We start from the raw sequence: 16,167 nt of genomic DNA, 5'->3' as shown, positions 1-16,167 counted from the left end.
CTCTTTCTGTCTCTTGCTTTGCAGGCAGGTTCTTTGTCACTGAGCCATCAGGGAAGTCCCTAACTCCAGCCAAGGCATTTTAAGGTCCCTAATCCTGGGTCTCTAAGCTCTTCCCACTGCCTCATTGACAATACAGGAAACCGAGTCTCAGACATCAAGTGACCCAGCAGGGATTCTCCCCAGGCCTGTGACTCCTTTGAACACTTGCTCCTGATCAGGCAGTAACACAGCAGCAGCTCTCTATAAGCTCCCAATTATCTTCCAAGATGGCTGCCTCCATCACCCCATTTTACAGAAGGGGAAGTAGAGGCTCTGGCCAGCTGAGTTCACACAGTTCAGACAGAAGCTGTGCCTGAACTCCACGACAGGCCCCCGGCCATCTCGCCTTTCTCCAGCGTCCCCTACTTTCTAGTTTGATAACACTCTTCCTCTAGGTCATCAGAGAAAGACACTGGCAGCTCTTTAGGGTCCGGTTTTACAGGATTGAAGGCAGTGGTATACTGGCAAATAATCAACAGTGGGGTGGGAGAGGTGGGTGGGGGCTGGGGGTTAATGTTTGTTAATATCCATGGTGTCAATGTTCCCACCCAGGCGATTTCAAGCTATCAACTCAGCAGACTTGGAGTTGGGGCGGCTGCGCCATAATAAAGCTTTATCTACTATTTCCACCACCCAGATATGACAGACGTAGATAACCTCAAGAACACAGATAATATAAAGGGAATAAAATAATTAGGGGTTTATGACTTTTGATACCACAGTATACATTTGATATATATTACACATAAAATATGTGATTTATTTAATTGCAAGGTTATAAAATTTAATTCTTAATTATGGCTGTGTTTAGGAGCTAGTTGGAAGAATTCCTGATAACGTATTAATCTGCTCCTGCTGGCAGGTGCTGGCACCCCAGCGGTCAAAATAGGACCAAAACAGGTCCCCACATGAGTCCAGCCTTCTGGGAACACAACTTGGCAGAATCTTTCAAAACCCTAACTTGTGTTAACATCCTTGTCTTCAGAAGTCAGCCCCAAGGCCTTACTTGCCCAACTCAGTAAGGATGTATGGTCCATAGGTGCCTGTAACAAAAACCGGCCAGCTGCAAGCCACCCAGTGTGCACCAGCCTGGGCTCCGTGAAACAGCTGACTATGCACTGGAATTTCACGTAGCCGTTACCAAGAAAAAGCTATTCCCAGATCTACACTGTTGTGGACGTCTGTCTGGGGCACACTGTCAGATGCCCATACAATACTGACTCCAGTTCTGTAAGAATAAAATAGCAGTAACACACTCTGTGAGCTTCCCAAGTGACTCAGTGAAAGAAACTGCCGGCCACTGCAGGAGACACAGGAGTCTCGGGTTTGATCCCTGGGTTGGGAAGATCCTCTGGAGAAGGAAATGGCAACCCACTCCAGTATTCTTGCCTGGAAAATCCCATGGACAGAGGAGCCTGGAGGGCTACAGTCCATGGGGTTGCAGAGTCAGACATGACTGAGCACATATGCAACATACCATATGCACAGAGAAAACCCCAATGTCACTGTCTTTAGCACCAGGTTCTTCTAGAGGACTTTCACTTTCTAAAACATACTTTCCTGTCATGTTGGAATTTCTTTTAAGAGCAAATATGTATAGATTTTTAAAAAGCAATTTAACCATATATTCACTCGAGTCCGCTCCTCAAAGAAAATAGATAAGAGCAGGGAAAATGACCTCCCAGCTCCTATTAATTTGGACTTTGTCAGCATGCTGGTGTCTTTCTTACTGGCTGTTGTCTAGCTTTATAAGGTAATTTCAATGCAAGTGGATCAAATTTGGAAATCTTATATACCCTTTTTATGTCCCAGAAGTTTTCTATGTTGTCATGTGGACTCCATGATCATTCCGTCGTGGTTCTAGAATATTCTCTCCCTTAAACGTGCCATCTCATCGTTTCCCTAATGAATCCTTTGTTGCTGAATACTTAGGTGGTTTCCCCTTTGGGCCCAGTTATAAATACCACTTCCAAGCACGTTTTTGGTACATGCACCTTTTCCTGTATTTTGGAGTATTTCACTTGGATAGAGTCCCAGAAGTGGAGGTGCTGGGGTTCGTGGCCCGTGCTGGGTGGCTGGAATCAGAGTGTTTCCTAAGTGTGTGTGAGCGCTTGCTGAAAGACAGGGTAGAAGTGTGACTTGGAGTCCTCTGTGCTGCTGGCCACCTGTGCGAGGGTCTCCCCACCTGTGACCCCTGAGAAGGGGCTAGGGATGCAGGACACAGCCTACAGCTATCCATCCCTAGAGTAGGCATTCGGGGCAGCTTCTCGTTTGCCAGGGGGAAAGGTAGGTTGAAGCAGGAGCTGTGTGAACCAGGAGACAGAGGTTCCTTGGGTACGGTGAGGGCAGGACCATTAATTAAGGTTTTCACTTCAGCCAGATAGTTGGTAACACTAAGCCCCGAAGGAAGAGAAAGAATTGATCTCAATTTCTCATGGGCACCATTAAGTCAGTGCTGGCCCCTCAGAGAACAAGCTTGGTCTATTTGTTTGCTCAAGGGCCTGGTGAGGAATCAGGGTGAGTGGGAGGGATCATCTCTTCTGTGTCTCCAGTGCATCAGGCAGCCCTTTGTCTCTATACCCAGATTACAGATGAAGAAATCGAGGCTCAGGACTAGTGACAGGTCCAAGCTGTCCACTCGACTCAGCTTCTTTTTCTTGTGCCATAGGTAGCCTGGGTGGATGTGGGGGGCTTGGAATACTGATCACCCTTGTTCTGGAGCCCCTTCTTCTAGCTCCAGCCCCAGCTTTGGGGCATCAGCTCTGGAGGCTAAAGAGGACCCTCATCCAGGACTGAACTGACTTCAATACCTGTGACAAGGGTGGAGACGAAGGCCAGACCACTGCTCTAGGCCTGTTATGCGTACTGACTTAATCTGCACAAAAGCCCGATGAAGCAGGCACTCCTGTTACCCCCATTTCACAGCTGAGGAGACTGGGGCGCTGGCAGGTGAAGGACTTTGCCTGAGTAACACAGCTCAGAAACAAGCAACAGGGGCTTGAGCCTGGGACCTAACCATATACCATAGTGCCTTGGGGAAGATAGGCTCTGTGTGTTGCCAAATTGTCTCACCCCGCGCATTAGGTTTCTCTCCTGCACCTATGGTGGATCTCCCACCTAGAGCACAACTGGATGGGTTCTGATGAGAAGATTTTCCCAACAGGGTTTTGAAGGATGAATAGGAGTTGAAAAGAAGTGGTCAGAGAGAGGGCAGAAAGGGAAAAGAATGAGGTGTGTTTGGTGGAAACGTTCACCACTCCCTGCTGAGGGACATAAATAACTGACAACGGTTGCCAGTTCCTGAGCAGGAATCCTGCTTAGCACCATGCATGTGTCAATTTACCAATGCTTCCACCAACTCACTGAGGAAGGTATTTAGACTACGACCACTCCATTTTACAAATAATAGCACTGAGGCATGGAAAGGAAGCTGGAAAGGAACAGAATCAGGATCTGAACCTTCAACATCTCTTAATCCCTGCACTTTATTTTTTAATTTTAAAAAATTTTTTAATTTTAATTTTTTTTTAGTTGCGGTATGTGGGATCTTTAATTGTGGCATGGGAACTCTTAATTGCGGCAGGTGAGATCTAATTCCCTGACCAGGGATCAAACCTGGGCCCCCTGCATTGGGGGCTTAGAGTCTTAGCCGCTGGACCACGAGGGAAGTTCTGGATCCTGGTACTTTTTAACTCCACTCTAGGTTGTGGAGGGTGGCCTTAACCCAGAGACATCAGCAGCCCAGGACAGATTGGGGAAAGGAGTGCTGAGGTCTTGCTGGTGGCCAGGCCCAGGGAGCAAAGGTTGGGCTGGATGCAGGGAAATCTTTGAGGCCATGATTGGATCCTGAAAGGAGCAAAGGGTGACTAAGTGACAGAAGAAGAGAAAAAGCAGAAAAGACCAATGTCAAAGAGGACCTGCCCCGGTTTCATAGAATGATCACGGCCTCTGTGTCCAGAACACTTACTGCATACCAGGATCTGTACGCGGGTTACCTCCTGCAGCTAACACAGCCTGTGCAGTGAATGCTGGGTGCTAGAGCTGGATGGTCTGGGTTCCAGCATGAACCCTGCCACTTAACACCTGGGTGCCCTCAGGCAAATTCTTGCTGTGGTTGTTCAGCTGTTCAGTCATGTCCAACTCTTTGCAACCCCAAGGACTGCAGCACTCCAGGCTAACCTGTCCTTCACTATCTCCTGGAGTTTGCTCAAATTCATGCTCATTGAATTGGTGATGCCATCCAACCATCTCATCCTCTGTCACCCTCTTCTCCTGTTTGCCGTCAATCTTTCCAGCATCAGGATCTTTTCCAAATTCTTGCCTCTCCCTAACCTTTGGTTTCCCCCTGTGTCAAATGGTCAGAGTAACAGTCCCCATCTTGTAGGACTGCTGCACGCATCAAATGAATGAACTCATGCAAAGCCTCTAAACAGTCCCTGATGCCCAGGAAACATGATGGCAGCTGTCTTGCAAAGGGGGAAGCTGAGGTTCAGAGAAGTTAGGCTAGTGTTCACGGTGCCCAGCTTTCCAAGAGGCAGAGCTGGGATTTTGCTCATACCGTCCGGCTCCAGAGCTGGTTTTGCTTGACCGTTATCCTCTTGACCTCCCTAGGTGCTGGGGGTGGCCGTTTGGAAAGCCTCCGAAGTGGCTCTGCGCTCGTGGGTGGGGGAGGAGAGGGAGCAGACTGGGCTGGAGAGGTGGCTCCCCAGTTGCTGGGTCTCTCACTCACCCGGTCACCCAGGCCCCCAGCGGGGCCTCCTCCAACCCAGGTCCCAGGAGTTTCCCTTGGTGCCAGGGGATTGTTTTCAGCTTTGTCTGGGCCCGCCTCCGGCTCCGGGAGACAGGCCCCGGGCGTCACACTCCCTCCTGTCTCCCCATTCTCGTCTGCGGGGTGGGGGCGGCCAGGACTCGAAAAGGCCCCAAAATAAATGGACCTCTTATCTGATCTCCCAGCCTGGCCTGTTATCTGATCATTACATAATGGCCAGGCCTGTGGCCTCTCCCGCTGACGGCATGGAGGAGGTGGCCCCAGGCGGCCCCAGTGATCCGGGAGGAACTGGGGTTCCTGGAAGTCTGGGGAGGGGGCAGGGAAAGTCTGAAGGAAGGAGGAAGGCGCTGGGCTAATCTACAGACCAGACCCCAGGCTGCGAGGGGAGAGGTAGGTCCGAGCCCGGCCCGGTCAGCTGTGTGCACTGTGTGACTCTGGACATCCTGCATCTCCGGACTGCAGTCTCCCATCTATACAGGAGGACTGAGTAACAGCCAAGAAGCCTGTGTTCACTGACAGGGTCAGGGGGAGGGTGGGGAGCACCGAGGGGCTTGGTGGGTCCCCAAGTAGGGGGGACGGCAGCAAAAGGTATCAGGCCTTGAGTCTAGTTGAGCCTGAGACACCAGTGACCTCCCTCTCTGAGGCCCCTCGCCTGCAAGCTGTCCTGTCCCACCACTTCACCACCCATCTTGGAGCAACTGTTCTCCAATGGCCGAAGTCAATCAAAGAATTAAAATCAAAAGAACGACCTCTGTGGTCCAGCAGTTAAGACTCTGTGCTTCCACCGCAAGGGAGTTCAGGTTCGATCCCTGGTTGGGGAGCTAAGATCCTACCGGCTGTGCGGTGTGGCCAAAAGTAAAAACAGCAACAAACAGCCGTACGCTTTGTCTCATGGAGTTCTCTCAACCACCTCTATGGTTTTGTGGATTCTATTCTTGTTGTCCTTTTACCACAGAGGACACCGAAGCCCAAAGTGAAGTAGTTGATCAAAGCCACGTAGGCTAGTAAGTGTTGGGCCTCCTCAGACACAGACCCAGGTCAGCCTGGTTCCAGGGCCCTTGGCTTTCAACCAAAATGCCCTAATCCACAGGCACGCTGGGGCGCCCAGCACACAGCACAGGGCCAGGGCGAGGACTTCTAAGCCACATGCTCTTGTCCTGAACTTATCCTTCCCAAGTGGTTGCTGGCGGGTGGTGTGGTGGTGGTGGGGGGCGGCCATCTCATGTCCTTCTCTGACCTCTGCGGGGCCCTGAGCCGACCAGTGGAAAGTTAGGCAAGGAGACCGGGTTAAGCCAAAGCCAGCCCAATAGCCCAGGATTCGGAAGAAGCCTCCCCCCGCCCCGCCCCGTCCTCTGGGCTGGCGTCGGCTGGACGTGCGGCCAGGCCCTCCGCGCCCATCTTTGATCTCCAAGAAAACAGGAAGTGAGCGCGACAAGATGGAGACACAAACTTCCAAACAGTCTCCCCTTCTCTGTCCTCCTTCCCTCCTCCGGAGCCCACCCCCCCTTCCCCGGCACATTCCTTCGGACGAGGTGTAGGGGCCTCATTTCCTCTTCCTCCTCTGCTGGGTCGGGGTGAAATTCCATTCCCTTCCCTCAGGACCTGCGTTTCCGGGCAGCAGGCTCTGTGGCCTACTCCGGCCCTGCCCTCTGAACCTGGGCTCGCTCTCTCCGCCGGGGCCAGGAGACTCTCAAGCCTCCTTGAGGCTCATGAGGGGAAGTTTTGCCTCCTGATCCTTTGGAGCGAACCAGCCCAGAGGCTTGGGTGCGTATACCTGTGGGCCCTGCCACACTGTTAGCATTGCCACAGGTATCCAATGAAAATATAGGATGCCCAGTGAAATTTCAATTTCAGATAAACACCGAAAAATTTTTAGTCTAAGTATATCCCATGTAATGTTTGGGATATGCTTATACTTTAAATACATATTTATTTATTCAAATTTGGACATCCTGCATTTTATCTGTTGACCCTACACCTACTAGCACTGTGACCTCAGGTAAGAAATTTTTCACTTCTGAGACTCAGTTTCTTCATATGTGGAATGAATATAATGATATCTACTTCGGGTTGGGAAGATCCCCTGGAGGAGGAAATGACACCCCTCTCTAGTATTCTTGCCTGGAAAATTCCATGGGCAGAGGAACCTGGCGGGCTACACAGGGTCGCAATGAGTCAGACACAACTGAGTGACTGAGCACGCGCACACACACACACACACACACACACACCCCTTGTAAAGTAGCTGTGAAAATGCAATAAAGACCTTAAACAGTGCCACGCACCCAGTAGGCATTCAGAAAGTGAGAGCAGTTGTCACCACCTTGTTCTTAACTTGTCCCTCTCTCCCCCTGTGATTTCCCACAGGTCTTGCAGAAACATTCTACTGTGACCTACAGCCTGTGGACTCCAAGGTGACATATGAAATGAGCCAGGTTTCTGAGGGCTGTGTGGCTCAGATCCCCGATGCCACCCTAGAAGTCCATGTTCTCTTCTTGACGTTCCAAGGGGTGAGTACCCGATGGCAGGGTAGGGTGGGGACCCAGAGGATGGTCCAGGGCCGATGAGATGAGGACTCAGTCCCTGGGGTAGTGGCTGAGTCCTCACCAGGGCTCCTGCCAGGATAGTAACATGGGCATCTCACAGGGCCTGTCAGCACAGGCATTTCTGGGAGTAATCTTCTTCTTGAGGCCCCTGAAACCGTTAGGTCTCCTTGCACTTGTGCAGTGATAAGACGTTGCCCAGATCACCAATATCGGGGGGAGTGGCCTACTCCCCACCATGCTGCCTGCCACAAGGACTGTGAGACTTGATAATGCCCAAACTGCACAAGACCCAGGTGGGAAGGGCTGGGTTTGACCAGCGGAGGAGTGGAAAAGAGCCAGGCAAGCAGCTCTTTGTGCAGCTCTGGCGACGGGAGCTCACTTCTTCTCAGTGGATATGGCTTAGCTCCAGGCAGCCTTGACCTTGAGAAAGTGCTTCCCTCCCTGGAATGTCACTCATCAAACCCCTGTGACTGGGTCAGGGTCTGGAAGCCGGTGACGTCACCTCTGAGACTCTCCTCTCCTCACCAAGAAGGCCCACCATGAGTTTGTCTAGGTCCCTCCTGATACTAATAACACATTTATCGAGCACTTACTGTGTGCTAGGTACTGTGGTAGGCCTACTAAGTGCCAGAAACAGAATTAAGCACCTTACATGTATTAAGCCTCTTAAGGGCCTGTCTGTCAGGGGTCTGTCTCCCCATTTTTCAGAGGAGGGACCCGTGGCAGGCTGAGAAATGTGAAGTAATATGTCTGAGGTCAGAGTTCACTAGATCCCCGGAGACTCCAAACTAGGCCGTCCCCTGGATTCCCCAGTGGATCTCAGTGTTCAGGGGGCACCTGGCCCTCCTGGGCTGGTGACCACACCTGGCCCATGCAGCCTCAGGTCCTGATAGCGATTTAGTGGTGTCAGCTCGGGGTGAACTTGTGGTCCCTGAAACTGTTAGGCTGCCCTGCGTTTGTGCAGTGATAAGATGGTGCCCAGACCACCAATATCAGGGGGCCCTGCTCCCCACCACCCTGCCTGTCACAAGGACTGTGGGCCTTGATAATCCCCAGGCTCCAGATAGAGCCAAACACAAGTTATGTGGTTTCGATAGCCATTGTACTTTTTTTTTTCAAGTTTGGTAATGATAGGGAAAATGAGATTGCCCTCTGCGAGTTCATTTGTTTGTTCAGATGTTCAGGTCTTGGCGCCTCACCTGGGTGACTGGGATGCCCCCAGCCCCAATCACTCAGTAGCGGGCTAGAGTCAGAGAAAGCTCCCAGCCAAGCACCCAGGCCCATGGGAGACAGATGTGCAGACAGACAGCCAGGACCCAGGTGACTGGAACTTTCTCAGGGAGCACAGGGCTGCTATGGGGTTAGGCAGGGCTTCCTGGAGATTGCAAGAATGCTAAGGACGGCCAGATCTCACAGAGTGAAGGAGGCCATGGGGCTGAGCAGAGGACACAGTGAACGCACAGAGTGAATGCACAGGCAGGGAGGGGGGCCTCGTTTGGGGTCAGCATCATGTGGCTTGCTGTAGCGTGAGCATACATTTCCCCTCGGGGCACAGCTGGGGAGATTGACAAGGCCCTGTTGCCACAGCAAGCGGCCTGGCCTTTATCCTGTGAACAGTGACAGTCATTGGAGGATTTTTAGGGGCACGACCAGATGCTGCTGTAACCTGTTATCCTAAGCTCATGACAACAGAATCTCCTTGTCACCTTCTGCCTCTACCAGAGAACTCAGTCCATGGAGTGTCCAGCTTTTAACTCAAGGAACCAGGCTGCAGGCTCCAGGACTGCTGAGCCTGTTTGTTTGAGGGAGTGATGGAAAGAGCTGGGGTTTGGGAGATGGGGGCCCCAGTTCTGCATCCATCACTGGCCAGCATCTCATATTGCACTGGGCAGGCACGGGGGCTTCTTCTCTCCGGGCTCCAATAGACACATATTTCTTGGGCTCAGGGACTCACCAAAGAATCACGGAATAGTCAAATCTGGCCCAGGCCCTGATGTGCACCAGTGACTGTGTATACAAATGAATGAATGAATGACTGAATGTATTGCTATGTGACTTGGAAAGTCAAGAACATGGGCTCTGAAGCAAGACTGTCTTTGAACTGAACCTCACCCCTTATAGGGACGTGACCTTGGGCCACCTCTCCAAGCCTAGGTTTTCCACAGAAAACATGGGGATGATGACCATAACTACCTCACAAGGGGGCTGTGAGAATACAGGGGGGCAATGCAGGCAACATACTGAGCATGGTTCTGCCCAAAGCCTCTACTTAACTTAGAATAACTGTGCCTGTTGTTATAACATCTCCTCTGTGGGATCTATGTCTCTCATGTTAATACTCTCATTCGGCCCGACATGCTGCAATGTACGGAGCATCTTCACATCACTCAGCTAATTGGATCCTCACAGGCAACTGCTACCAGGTGGCTAAAGCAGGGACTATGGATGCACTTGCAGAGGGGCAGCTGAGGTCTAGCCTCCTGGAGCTGGATGCTCATGGCTCTCTTGCCCCAAGGGTCAAGCCCACAGTCCCATCGGACCTACTGCAATAACACAGAAAGAACTGTGGTTTCCCTGGAGGGCATCTTCCCCCCCAGGCAGCCACCAAGAAAGGGCTTTCCAGTCCAACAGCTCCCCACAACCAGTCCTCGCCAGTTGCCTGCTCTGTGTCCAGCCTGTGTTGGGCCTTGATGGTGCAGAGAAAAAGCAAATCTGGCCACAGCCCTGGAGCCACTCGCAGGAGAGGCAGAGGTGGGCCTTGGCAAGCCCTGGTACTGAGTGATGAACTTGGCAGTGGAGGGAAGGGGATGCCAGGGGCTGTGGGCCCTGGGAGGATGATCACTGAATGTGGAAGGAAGGGGCAGTAGGGAAATGACTCCAAGTGTTGAGCCAGACAGAGAGGCGTCAAGGGCATTCCAGGCAAAGTGCACTGCCTGAGCAAAGGCCTAGAGGCAAGAAACACGAGCTGGCAGCAGTGGCGTGGGTGGCGGCTGTCTCAGCAACCAGCCCAATCCCTCCCGACCTATGGCTGCCTTCTGCAAACCCTGGCACAGAGAAACAGTTTCCCGTCCATCCCCGCGTGGCCTCTGAATCCTCAGATTTCCTGTGGGTGGGCGGCACATGAGCTGTGGCGGCCAAGAGCCTCAGGAACGAGAGGTTCAGGGTGTGTGTGTGTGTGTGGTGTGTGTGTGTGTGTGTGTTCGGGACATTTGCAGACAGATGAGGGGGCCGCTGGGCAGGGGCTCTATCTCACTGGGTCCCCGAAGGGCAGGCCGGAGCCTGGATTCCGGGAGGGGGCCCGGGGTCACATCCTGACCCGTGGAGACAGGAAACCGGCCTGGTGTCTCAGCGGTTCCCGGCAGGCCAACTGCACTGATCTGCTATCCTCCTAACAAACCCCAAGCAGCCAGGGCAGAGCCGAGACAGCCGCTGATTCACCCCGCTTCTGGGCAAACTCAGGGAGCTGACGCCGCCTCACTACCCCCAAGCAGACGGAACTCATAGGGCTCTGGTGCTGACTGCCTCCTGCCAGAGGAGCAGACAAGGTTGCTCAAGCAGAGGGAAGGCAGGGGGCCCCGGGCTCCTCTAGGCCATCCTGTGAAGGGCTGTGGAAGGTAGTGCAGTCCTCAGACTTAAGCAAGGAGGCCCTTGCCTGGGACCTACAACGTGTAGCCCCTCTCTGGCCCTTTTCCAGTTGCACCCCTCTGCCATCCCTCCCCAGTCCCTGCCCTGGGTACCCAGGACTCCAGAACTCCCTGCCCAAATGCACTGAGCTTCATCCCAGGGTTGGATGGGGCTCCTTCTTATCCTTTCCTCTAGAGGGGACACTACAAGGCTGGAGTTTGCTCCCCCAGATTTGAGGGCTACATGAGGTGACTAAGAATGGGCATCAATGGTGCAGAGAGAAAGCAGACCTAGCCTTTGCCCTGGAGCCACTCCTGGAGGAGGCAGAGGTGGGTGTCAGCAGTCCTGGTACTGAGTGATGGACTCAGTGATGGTGGGGAGGTCATAGGGGGCTGTGGGGTGAGCATGGCAGAGCTTGAGCATCCAGACTGGTTGTCCACATGTGTCCATGTGAAGAGAAGAGGGGTGTTGGGGCAAGGGGCTGTCATATGTGTTCTTGCCCTAGGCCCTGCAGATGTTAGGTTCAGACTTGGTGGGAAGGGCATGGACTCGGGGCCAGACAGACTGGGCAGGGACTGCATCTGCATCTCAGTGCTATATCCCCAGTGTTCAATTCAGGGTCAGTCCCGGAATTGGAAGGATGAGTAGATAGATGGATAGATGGATGGATGGTTGGATGGGCAGATGGATGGATAGGTGGGTGGATGGATGGGTGGATGAATGGTTGAATGGTGGATGGATGGATGGTTGGATGGTTGGATGGGTGGATGGTTGGATGGTTGGGTGGATGGGTGGATGGATGGATGCGTGGATGGTTGGAAGGGCAGATGGATGGATGGATGGATGGATGGAGGGGTGGATGGAGGGGTGGATGCGTGGATGGATGGATGGATGGTTGGATGGGCAGATGGATGGATGGGTGGGTGGATGGGTGGATGGATGGGTAAATGGGTGGATGGATGGATGGGTGGATGGGTGGATGGGCAGATAGATGGATGGATGGGTAAATGGGTGGATGGATGGATGGGTGGGTGGATGGGTGGATGGTTGAATAGGCAGATCGATGGATGGATGGGTAGGTGGGTAGATGGATGGATGGATGGATGGATGGATGGGTAAATGGGTGGATGTGTGGATGGATGGATGGGCAGATAGATGGATGGATGGGTGGATAGGTGGATGGTTGAATAGGCAGACGGATGGATGGATGGGTAGGTGGGTAGATGGATGGATGGGTAGGTGGTTAGATGGATGGATGGGTGGGTGGGTGGAGGGGTGGATGGGTGGATGGATGGATGGATGGTTGGATGGGCAGATGGATGGATAGGTGGGTGGATGGATGGGTGGATGGGTGGATGAATGGTTGAATGGTGGATGGATGGATGGTTGGATGGTTGGATGGGTGGATGGTTGGATGGTTGGGTGGATGGGTGGATGGATGGATGCGTGGATGGTTGGAAGGGCAGATGGATGGATGGATGGATGGGTGGGTGGGTGGATGGAGGGGAGGATGGGTGGATGGATGGATGGATGGTTGGATGGGCAGATGGATGGATGGGTGGATGGATGGGTGGATGGGTGGATGGATGGGTGGGTGGGTGGATGGGTGGATGGGTGGATGGATGGGTGGATGGGTGGGTGGGTGGATGGGTGCGTAGATGGATGGATGGATGGGTGGGTGGGTGGAGGGGGTGGATGGATGGGTGGATGGGTAGATGGGTGGATGGGTGGATGGGTGGATGGGTGGATGGGTGGATGGTTGGTGGATGGTTGGATTGCTGGGTCAATATTGGAAGAAAGCGGAAATGTAACTGTGTATAAACATTTGCTGATTGGCCATCTCCATGAGGTTAGCAGTGTTACTGGTTGTTTGGGGGTGTTAAGTCTTGTTCTCTGCCAAGCTCCTGGAGGACAGAGTTGTGCCATCTTTCCTGTCTCCCATTAAAAGCATAGCAGCTCTGGGCTGGGCCCAGTGCTATTTTCCCAGACAGACAAAGAAACTGGGGAAGTAGAGATGACATGGGCTGATCAGGAACCCTCAGCTGGAGAGAGTGGCGCGGCTCTCCCGGGGGTTCTGGAAGCCCACTCTGTAGCTACCTGGCTGGAGACCGACTCCCAGATGGCAAACACTGGGAGCCCCAAGGAGGCAGACGGACTCAAAGAGCCGTATAGTACTGAGCCTACACAGATGGGGGGACTGAGGCCCAGAGAGGGGCTGTTGCAGGGAGGCCTGACTGGTCCCAATTCCAGCCAACAGCTGCCCAGCCCTCATGCCCACCTCCTCAGCCCCTAAATTATGGCCCTCCTCTGGACGAGCGAGCAGGGAGGGAACGGGAGGTCGAGAAAGCCAATTTACTGCTATGTGTTTGGCTAGATATTGGACCACCCACTTTTCAGGCAGAATCTCACTGAATCCTCACAAATCTATGAAGTAGGTATATCATTCAGTCCATTTTCCAGATCAGGAAGCTAAGGCCCAGAGACAGGAAGTAACTGCCCAGGGTCACAGGCTAATGACTGAGCCCAGGTTTGACTTCAGGTCTGTCTGGCTTTGATGCCCTTTGCCTGCTACCCTGCCTGTAAGTCTGACTCCACTGGGGTGAGCAAAGGGATGGCTGGCTCCAATCTGGCCGGCTCCAGTCTGGCCCTAGGAGGGTGGGGGCTGCAGGCAGGCCCAGGCTCCACTCCTAAAAGAATTGCTGGAAGCGACTTTCTATAAGTGGCTACTAGCGCTTAGGGCCTCCCCTCTGAAATCCCCCTTCCCGCCACTGACTGCTGGGCCGACAATGGCAACTGTGGGCCAGAGGCACAAAAATAGAAACGTGGTCTCCCGCCCACTGGCTCAGGGAAGGGGCCGGGCAGGCCCCGACCGGCCCAGGTTGCAGAGCTGGGGGCGAGGGTGTGACTGGCCTGCCCACCTCGGCTGGGCTTCCAGAATTACCAGGATGCCATGGGGAAGACTGGGAGCTTGGATGGGGTGCAAGGCAGACCCCTTTCTTTACCTTTGGGCTCGGGGCTGGGAGGAAAGAGGGAAGTCTGTGTGTGAGTGACTCTGTTGATGAGTCAGGGCCACGGGGTGGAAGTATTTGCTATGGAAACCCTGGCTGGGTTTTTCTGGTAACCAGCTGGCCTTTGAGCTCATGCCGGGAGCTCCAAGACCCCGGGAAGCCCAGCTCTCCAGCCTCCGAGTTTTGACAGGGCCCTGGCCCCTGCCTGCCTCTCTCTGGGCCTCAGCCCATGCCCCTCCTCCCTCCCCACCCCTAACTCTACAGGGAGGGACTTGGTGACAGGAGAGTGGAGGGATCCGTCTGTGAGCCCTGGGAGCAGAGCTGAGAGTCATGACAGACGTCACAAAGTTCCAGTCTCCTAACCCCTCACCCTCAGCATGACCCGACGCTGACCTCTACTTCTCTTCTTTAACTTCCTTTATCCAGAGCCTCACTTGGTTTCAGTTTCCACTCTGTCCTATCCCTGTATTGCAGATGGGGAAACTGAGGAACAACAGGGACAGTTACCGTGGGGTGGCAGCAGGCATGGATGGTCACAGTGCTCTTTCCTGCCACCTCGAGGGCTGTGCTCTCAGCCTGTGGGCGTCCACCAAAGGGCAGAGGAGGGATTATTCTCCCTGTCCGCAGCAGCCATGGCCCCTCCTAACCACAGGACCCATCTATTCGCCATGTGTGGGCCGTGAGGGTCACTCCTCTGGGGGAGGACAGACAGATGGGGCTGGACAGTGATGAACTGTGGGGCAGTCTGGGGAGTGGCAGGGTTGAGGCGAGGGAGGACACGGTCCAGGCGAGCTGCCCAGGGGTCCAGGCACCCACTCTGGCACCATGCTGACAGGTACTGTGCATCTGACTTCACCACTGACTTGGGCAGGGGCCCTCCCTGTGCCCAACCGCTACGTCTGTGAAATGGGAGAATACCTGATCCTGCTTCGATGAGAGCATATGCAATACACACAGGGCTGGGAACTCATTAGACTGAACCCTGTGAAAGTACTGATATTTGATTGTCGCATTTTAATAGCTTCATTGTGAAAACATCTGCCCACTTAAAGTGTACGGTTGAGGGGTTTTGATCATATACACAGAGTTGTGCAATCATATTTGATGGTTCAAGCTAATAATACATAGGCAATTAGGTAATGAAGCTGGGGTGGGTCCATTCTTGAAGATTCAGACAGGGCAGCAGAGCCTAGGCCTTTCCTGATAACACCAAGGTGGGTCTCCTTTCACTTCAGTTAATTTCAAGAACTGATCACAATCCTGGAACAAAATGTCAGTTCTGACATTTGGAGTGGTATTTCCTATTTTGCCAAAATATGATAGTAAATCCAATATTTAATCCTTAAAGTGTTTAGAAAGTACACTATTTTTAAAAATTGATGACACAAGATATTTCAAACCCCCAAAGTTATAAACCCATTAGAAAACAGAAATTAATAAAAAAAAAGTGAACTTACACAAACATAAATTCAAGATATATCAGTCTACTATAAACTAGCATAAAAGTGATCATTCAAAAATAAGCAACCTAATAGCTCACTAAAATGAAAAAGAAGTATGAAACATTGAAAATTAAATATTATTTGCTTTTATTTTGTTTCAAAGAGCAAACTTACAAAGTGTGATCACCGTGTCATTATTAGGTAGTGGAAATATTTCTGGGCAGATTTTTCCAGCTGAAACACTCTGGCTGTCTGACATCAGTTGGGGAAATGGCCAGGAGATAATTAGAAGTTAAATCTAAAAACTTTCCACTGATGTCTTCATCTTGAAATATCCGTCTCCTTTTTGATAAGTTTGAAGAGATTTGGGGGGGTGGGTGGGTCAGCTTTTTGTCTCTTTGGAGAGATTGCCAGCTTTTGTGAACAGCTGGAGTTTGTGTTTCAATCAAATGTCTCCATCCGTCTTTGTCCTTATAAGCCCAAGGCAGGGCTTCTGAGGCCTGCACCTGTCTCAGTTTCAGGAGTCACCTGTTCATGCTCCATTGGTTCAGAGAGTCTTTGAACACAGCAGGGGTTCTTCTTTCTTTCTTTCTGGCTCTGCTGGGTCTTCACTGTGGCGTGCAGGCTTCTTCTTGTCGCGGTGCGTGGACTTGTCTAGTTGTGGCTAGTGGGCTTAGTTGCCTCAAAGCATGTGGGGCCTCAGTTTCCCCAACAAGGGATCGAACCCATGTCCTCTGCAT

At 52.5% G+C, this 16,167-nt stretch overlaps 1 protein-coding gene across 2 annotated transcripts in view; it reads left to right on the top strand.

The window, feature by feature from the left end:
• Nucleotides 1-16,167, top strand: part of ENG (endoglin) — a 31,493-nt gene that overhangs the window by 1,534 nt on the left and 13,792 nt on the right. For both annotated transcript variants that reach the window (XM_020874950.2, XM_020874951.2), the window contains exon 2: nucleotides 7,175-7,317. In XM_020874950.2, the coding sequence (XP_020730609.1) occupies nucleotides 7,175-7,317 (143 nt within the window). The remainder of the gene's footprint in view (nucleotides 1-7,174; nucleotides 7,318-16,167) is intronic.

The sequence above is a fragment of the Odocoileus virginianus genome, chromosome 2 (genome assembly GCF_023699985.2).
Source record: "Odocoileus virginianus isolate 20LAN1187 ecotype Illinois chromosome 2, Ovbor_1.2, whole genome shotgun sequence".
NCBI lineage: Eukaryota > Metazoa > Chordata > Mammalia > Artiodactyla > Cervidae > Odocoileus > Odocoileus virginianus.
Note: the sequence above shows the minus strand (reverse complement) of the source record. Positions and strands in the feature narration are given on the sequence as shown.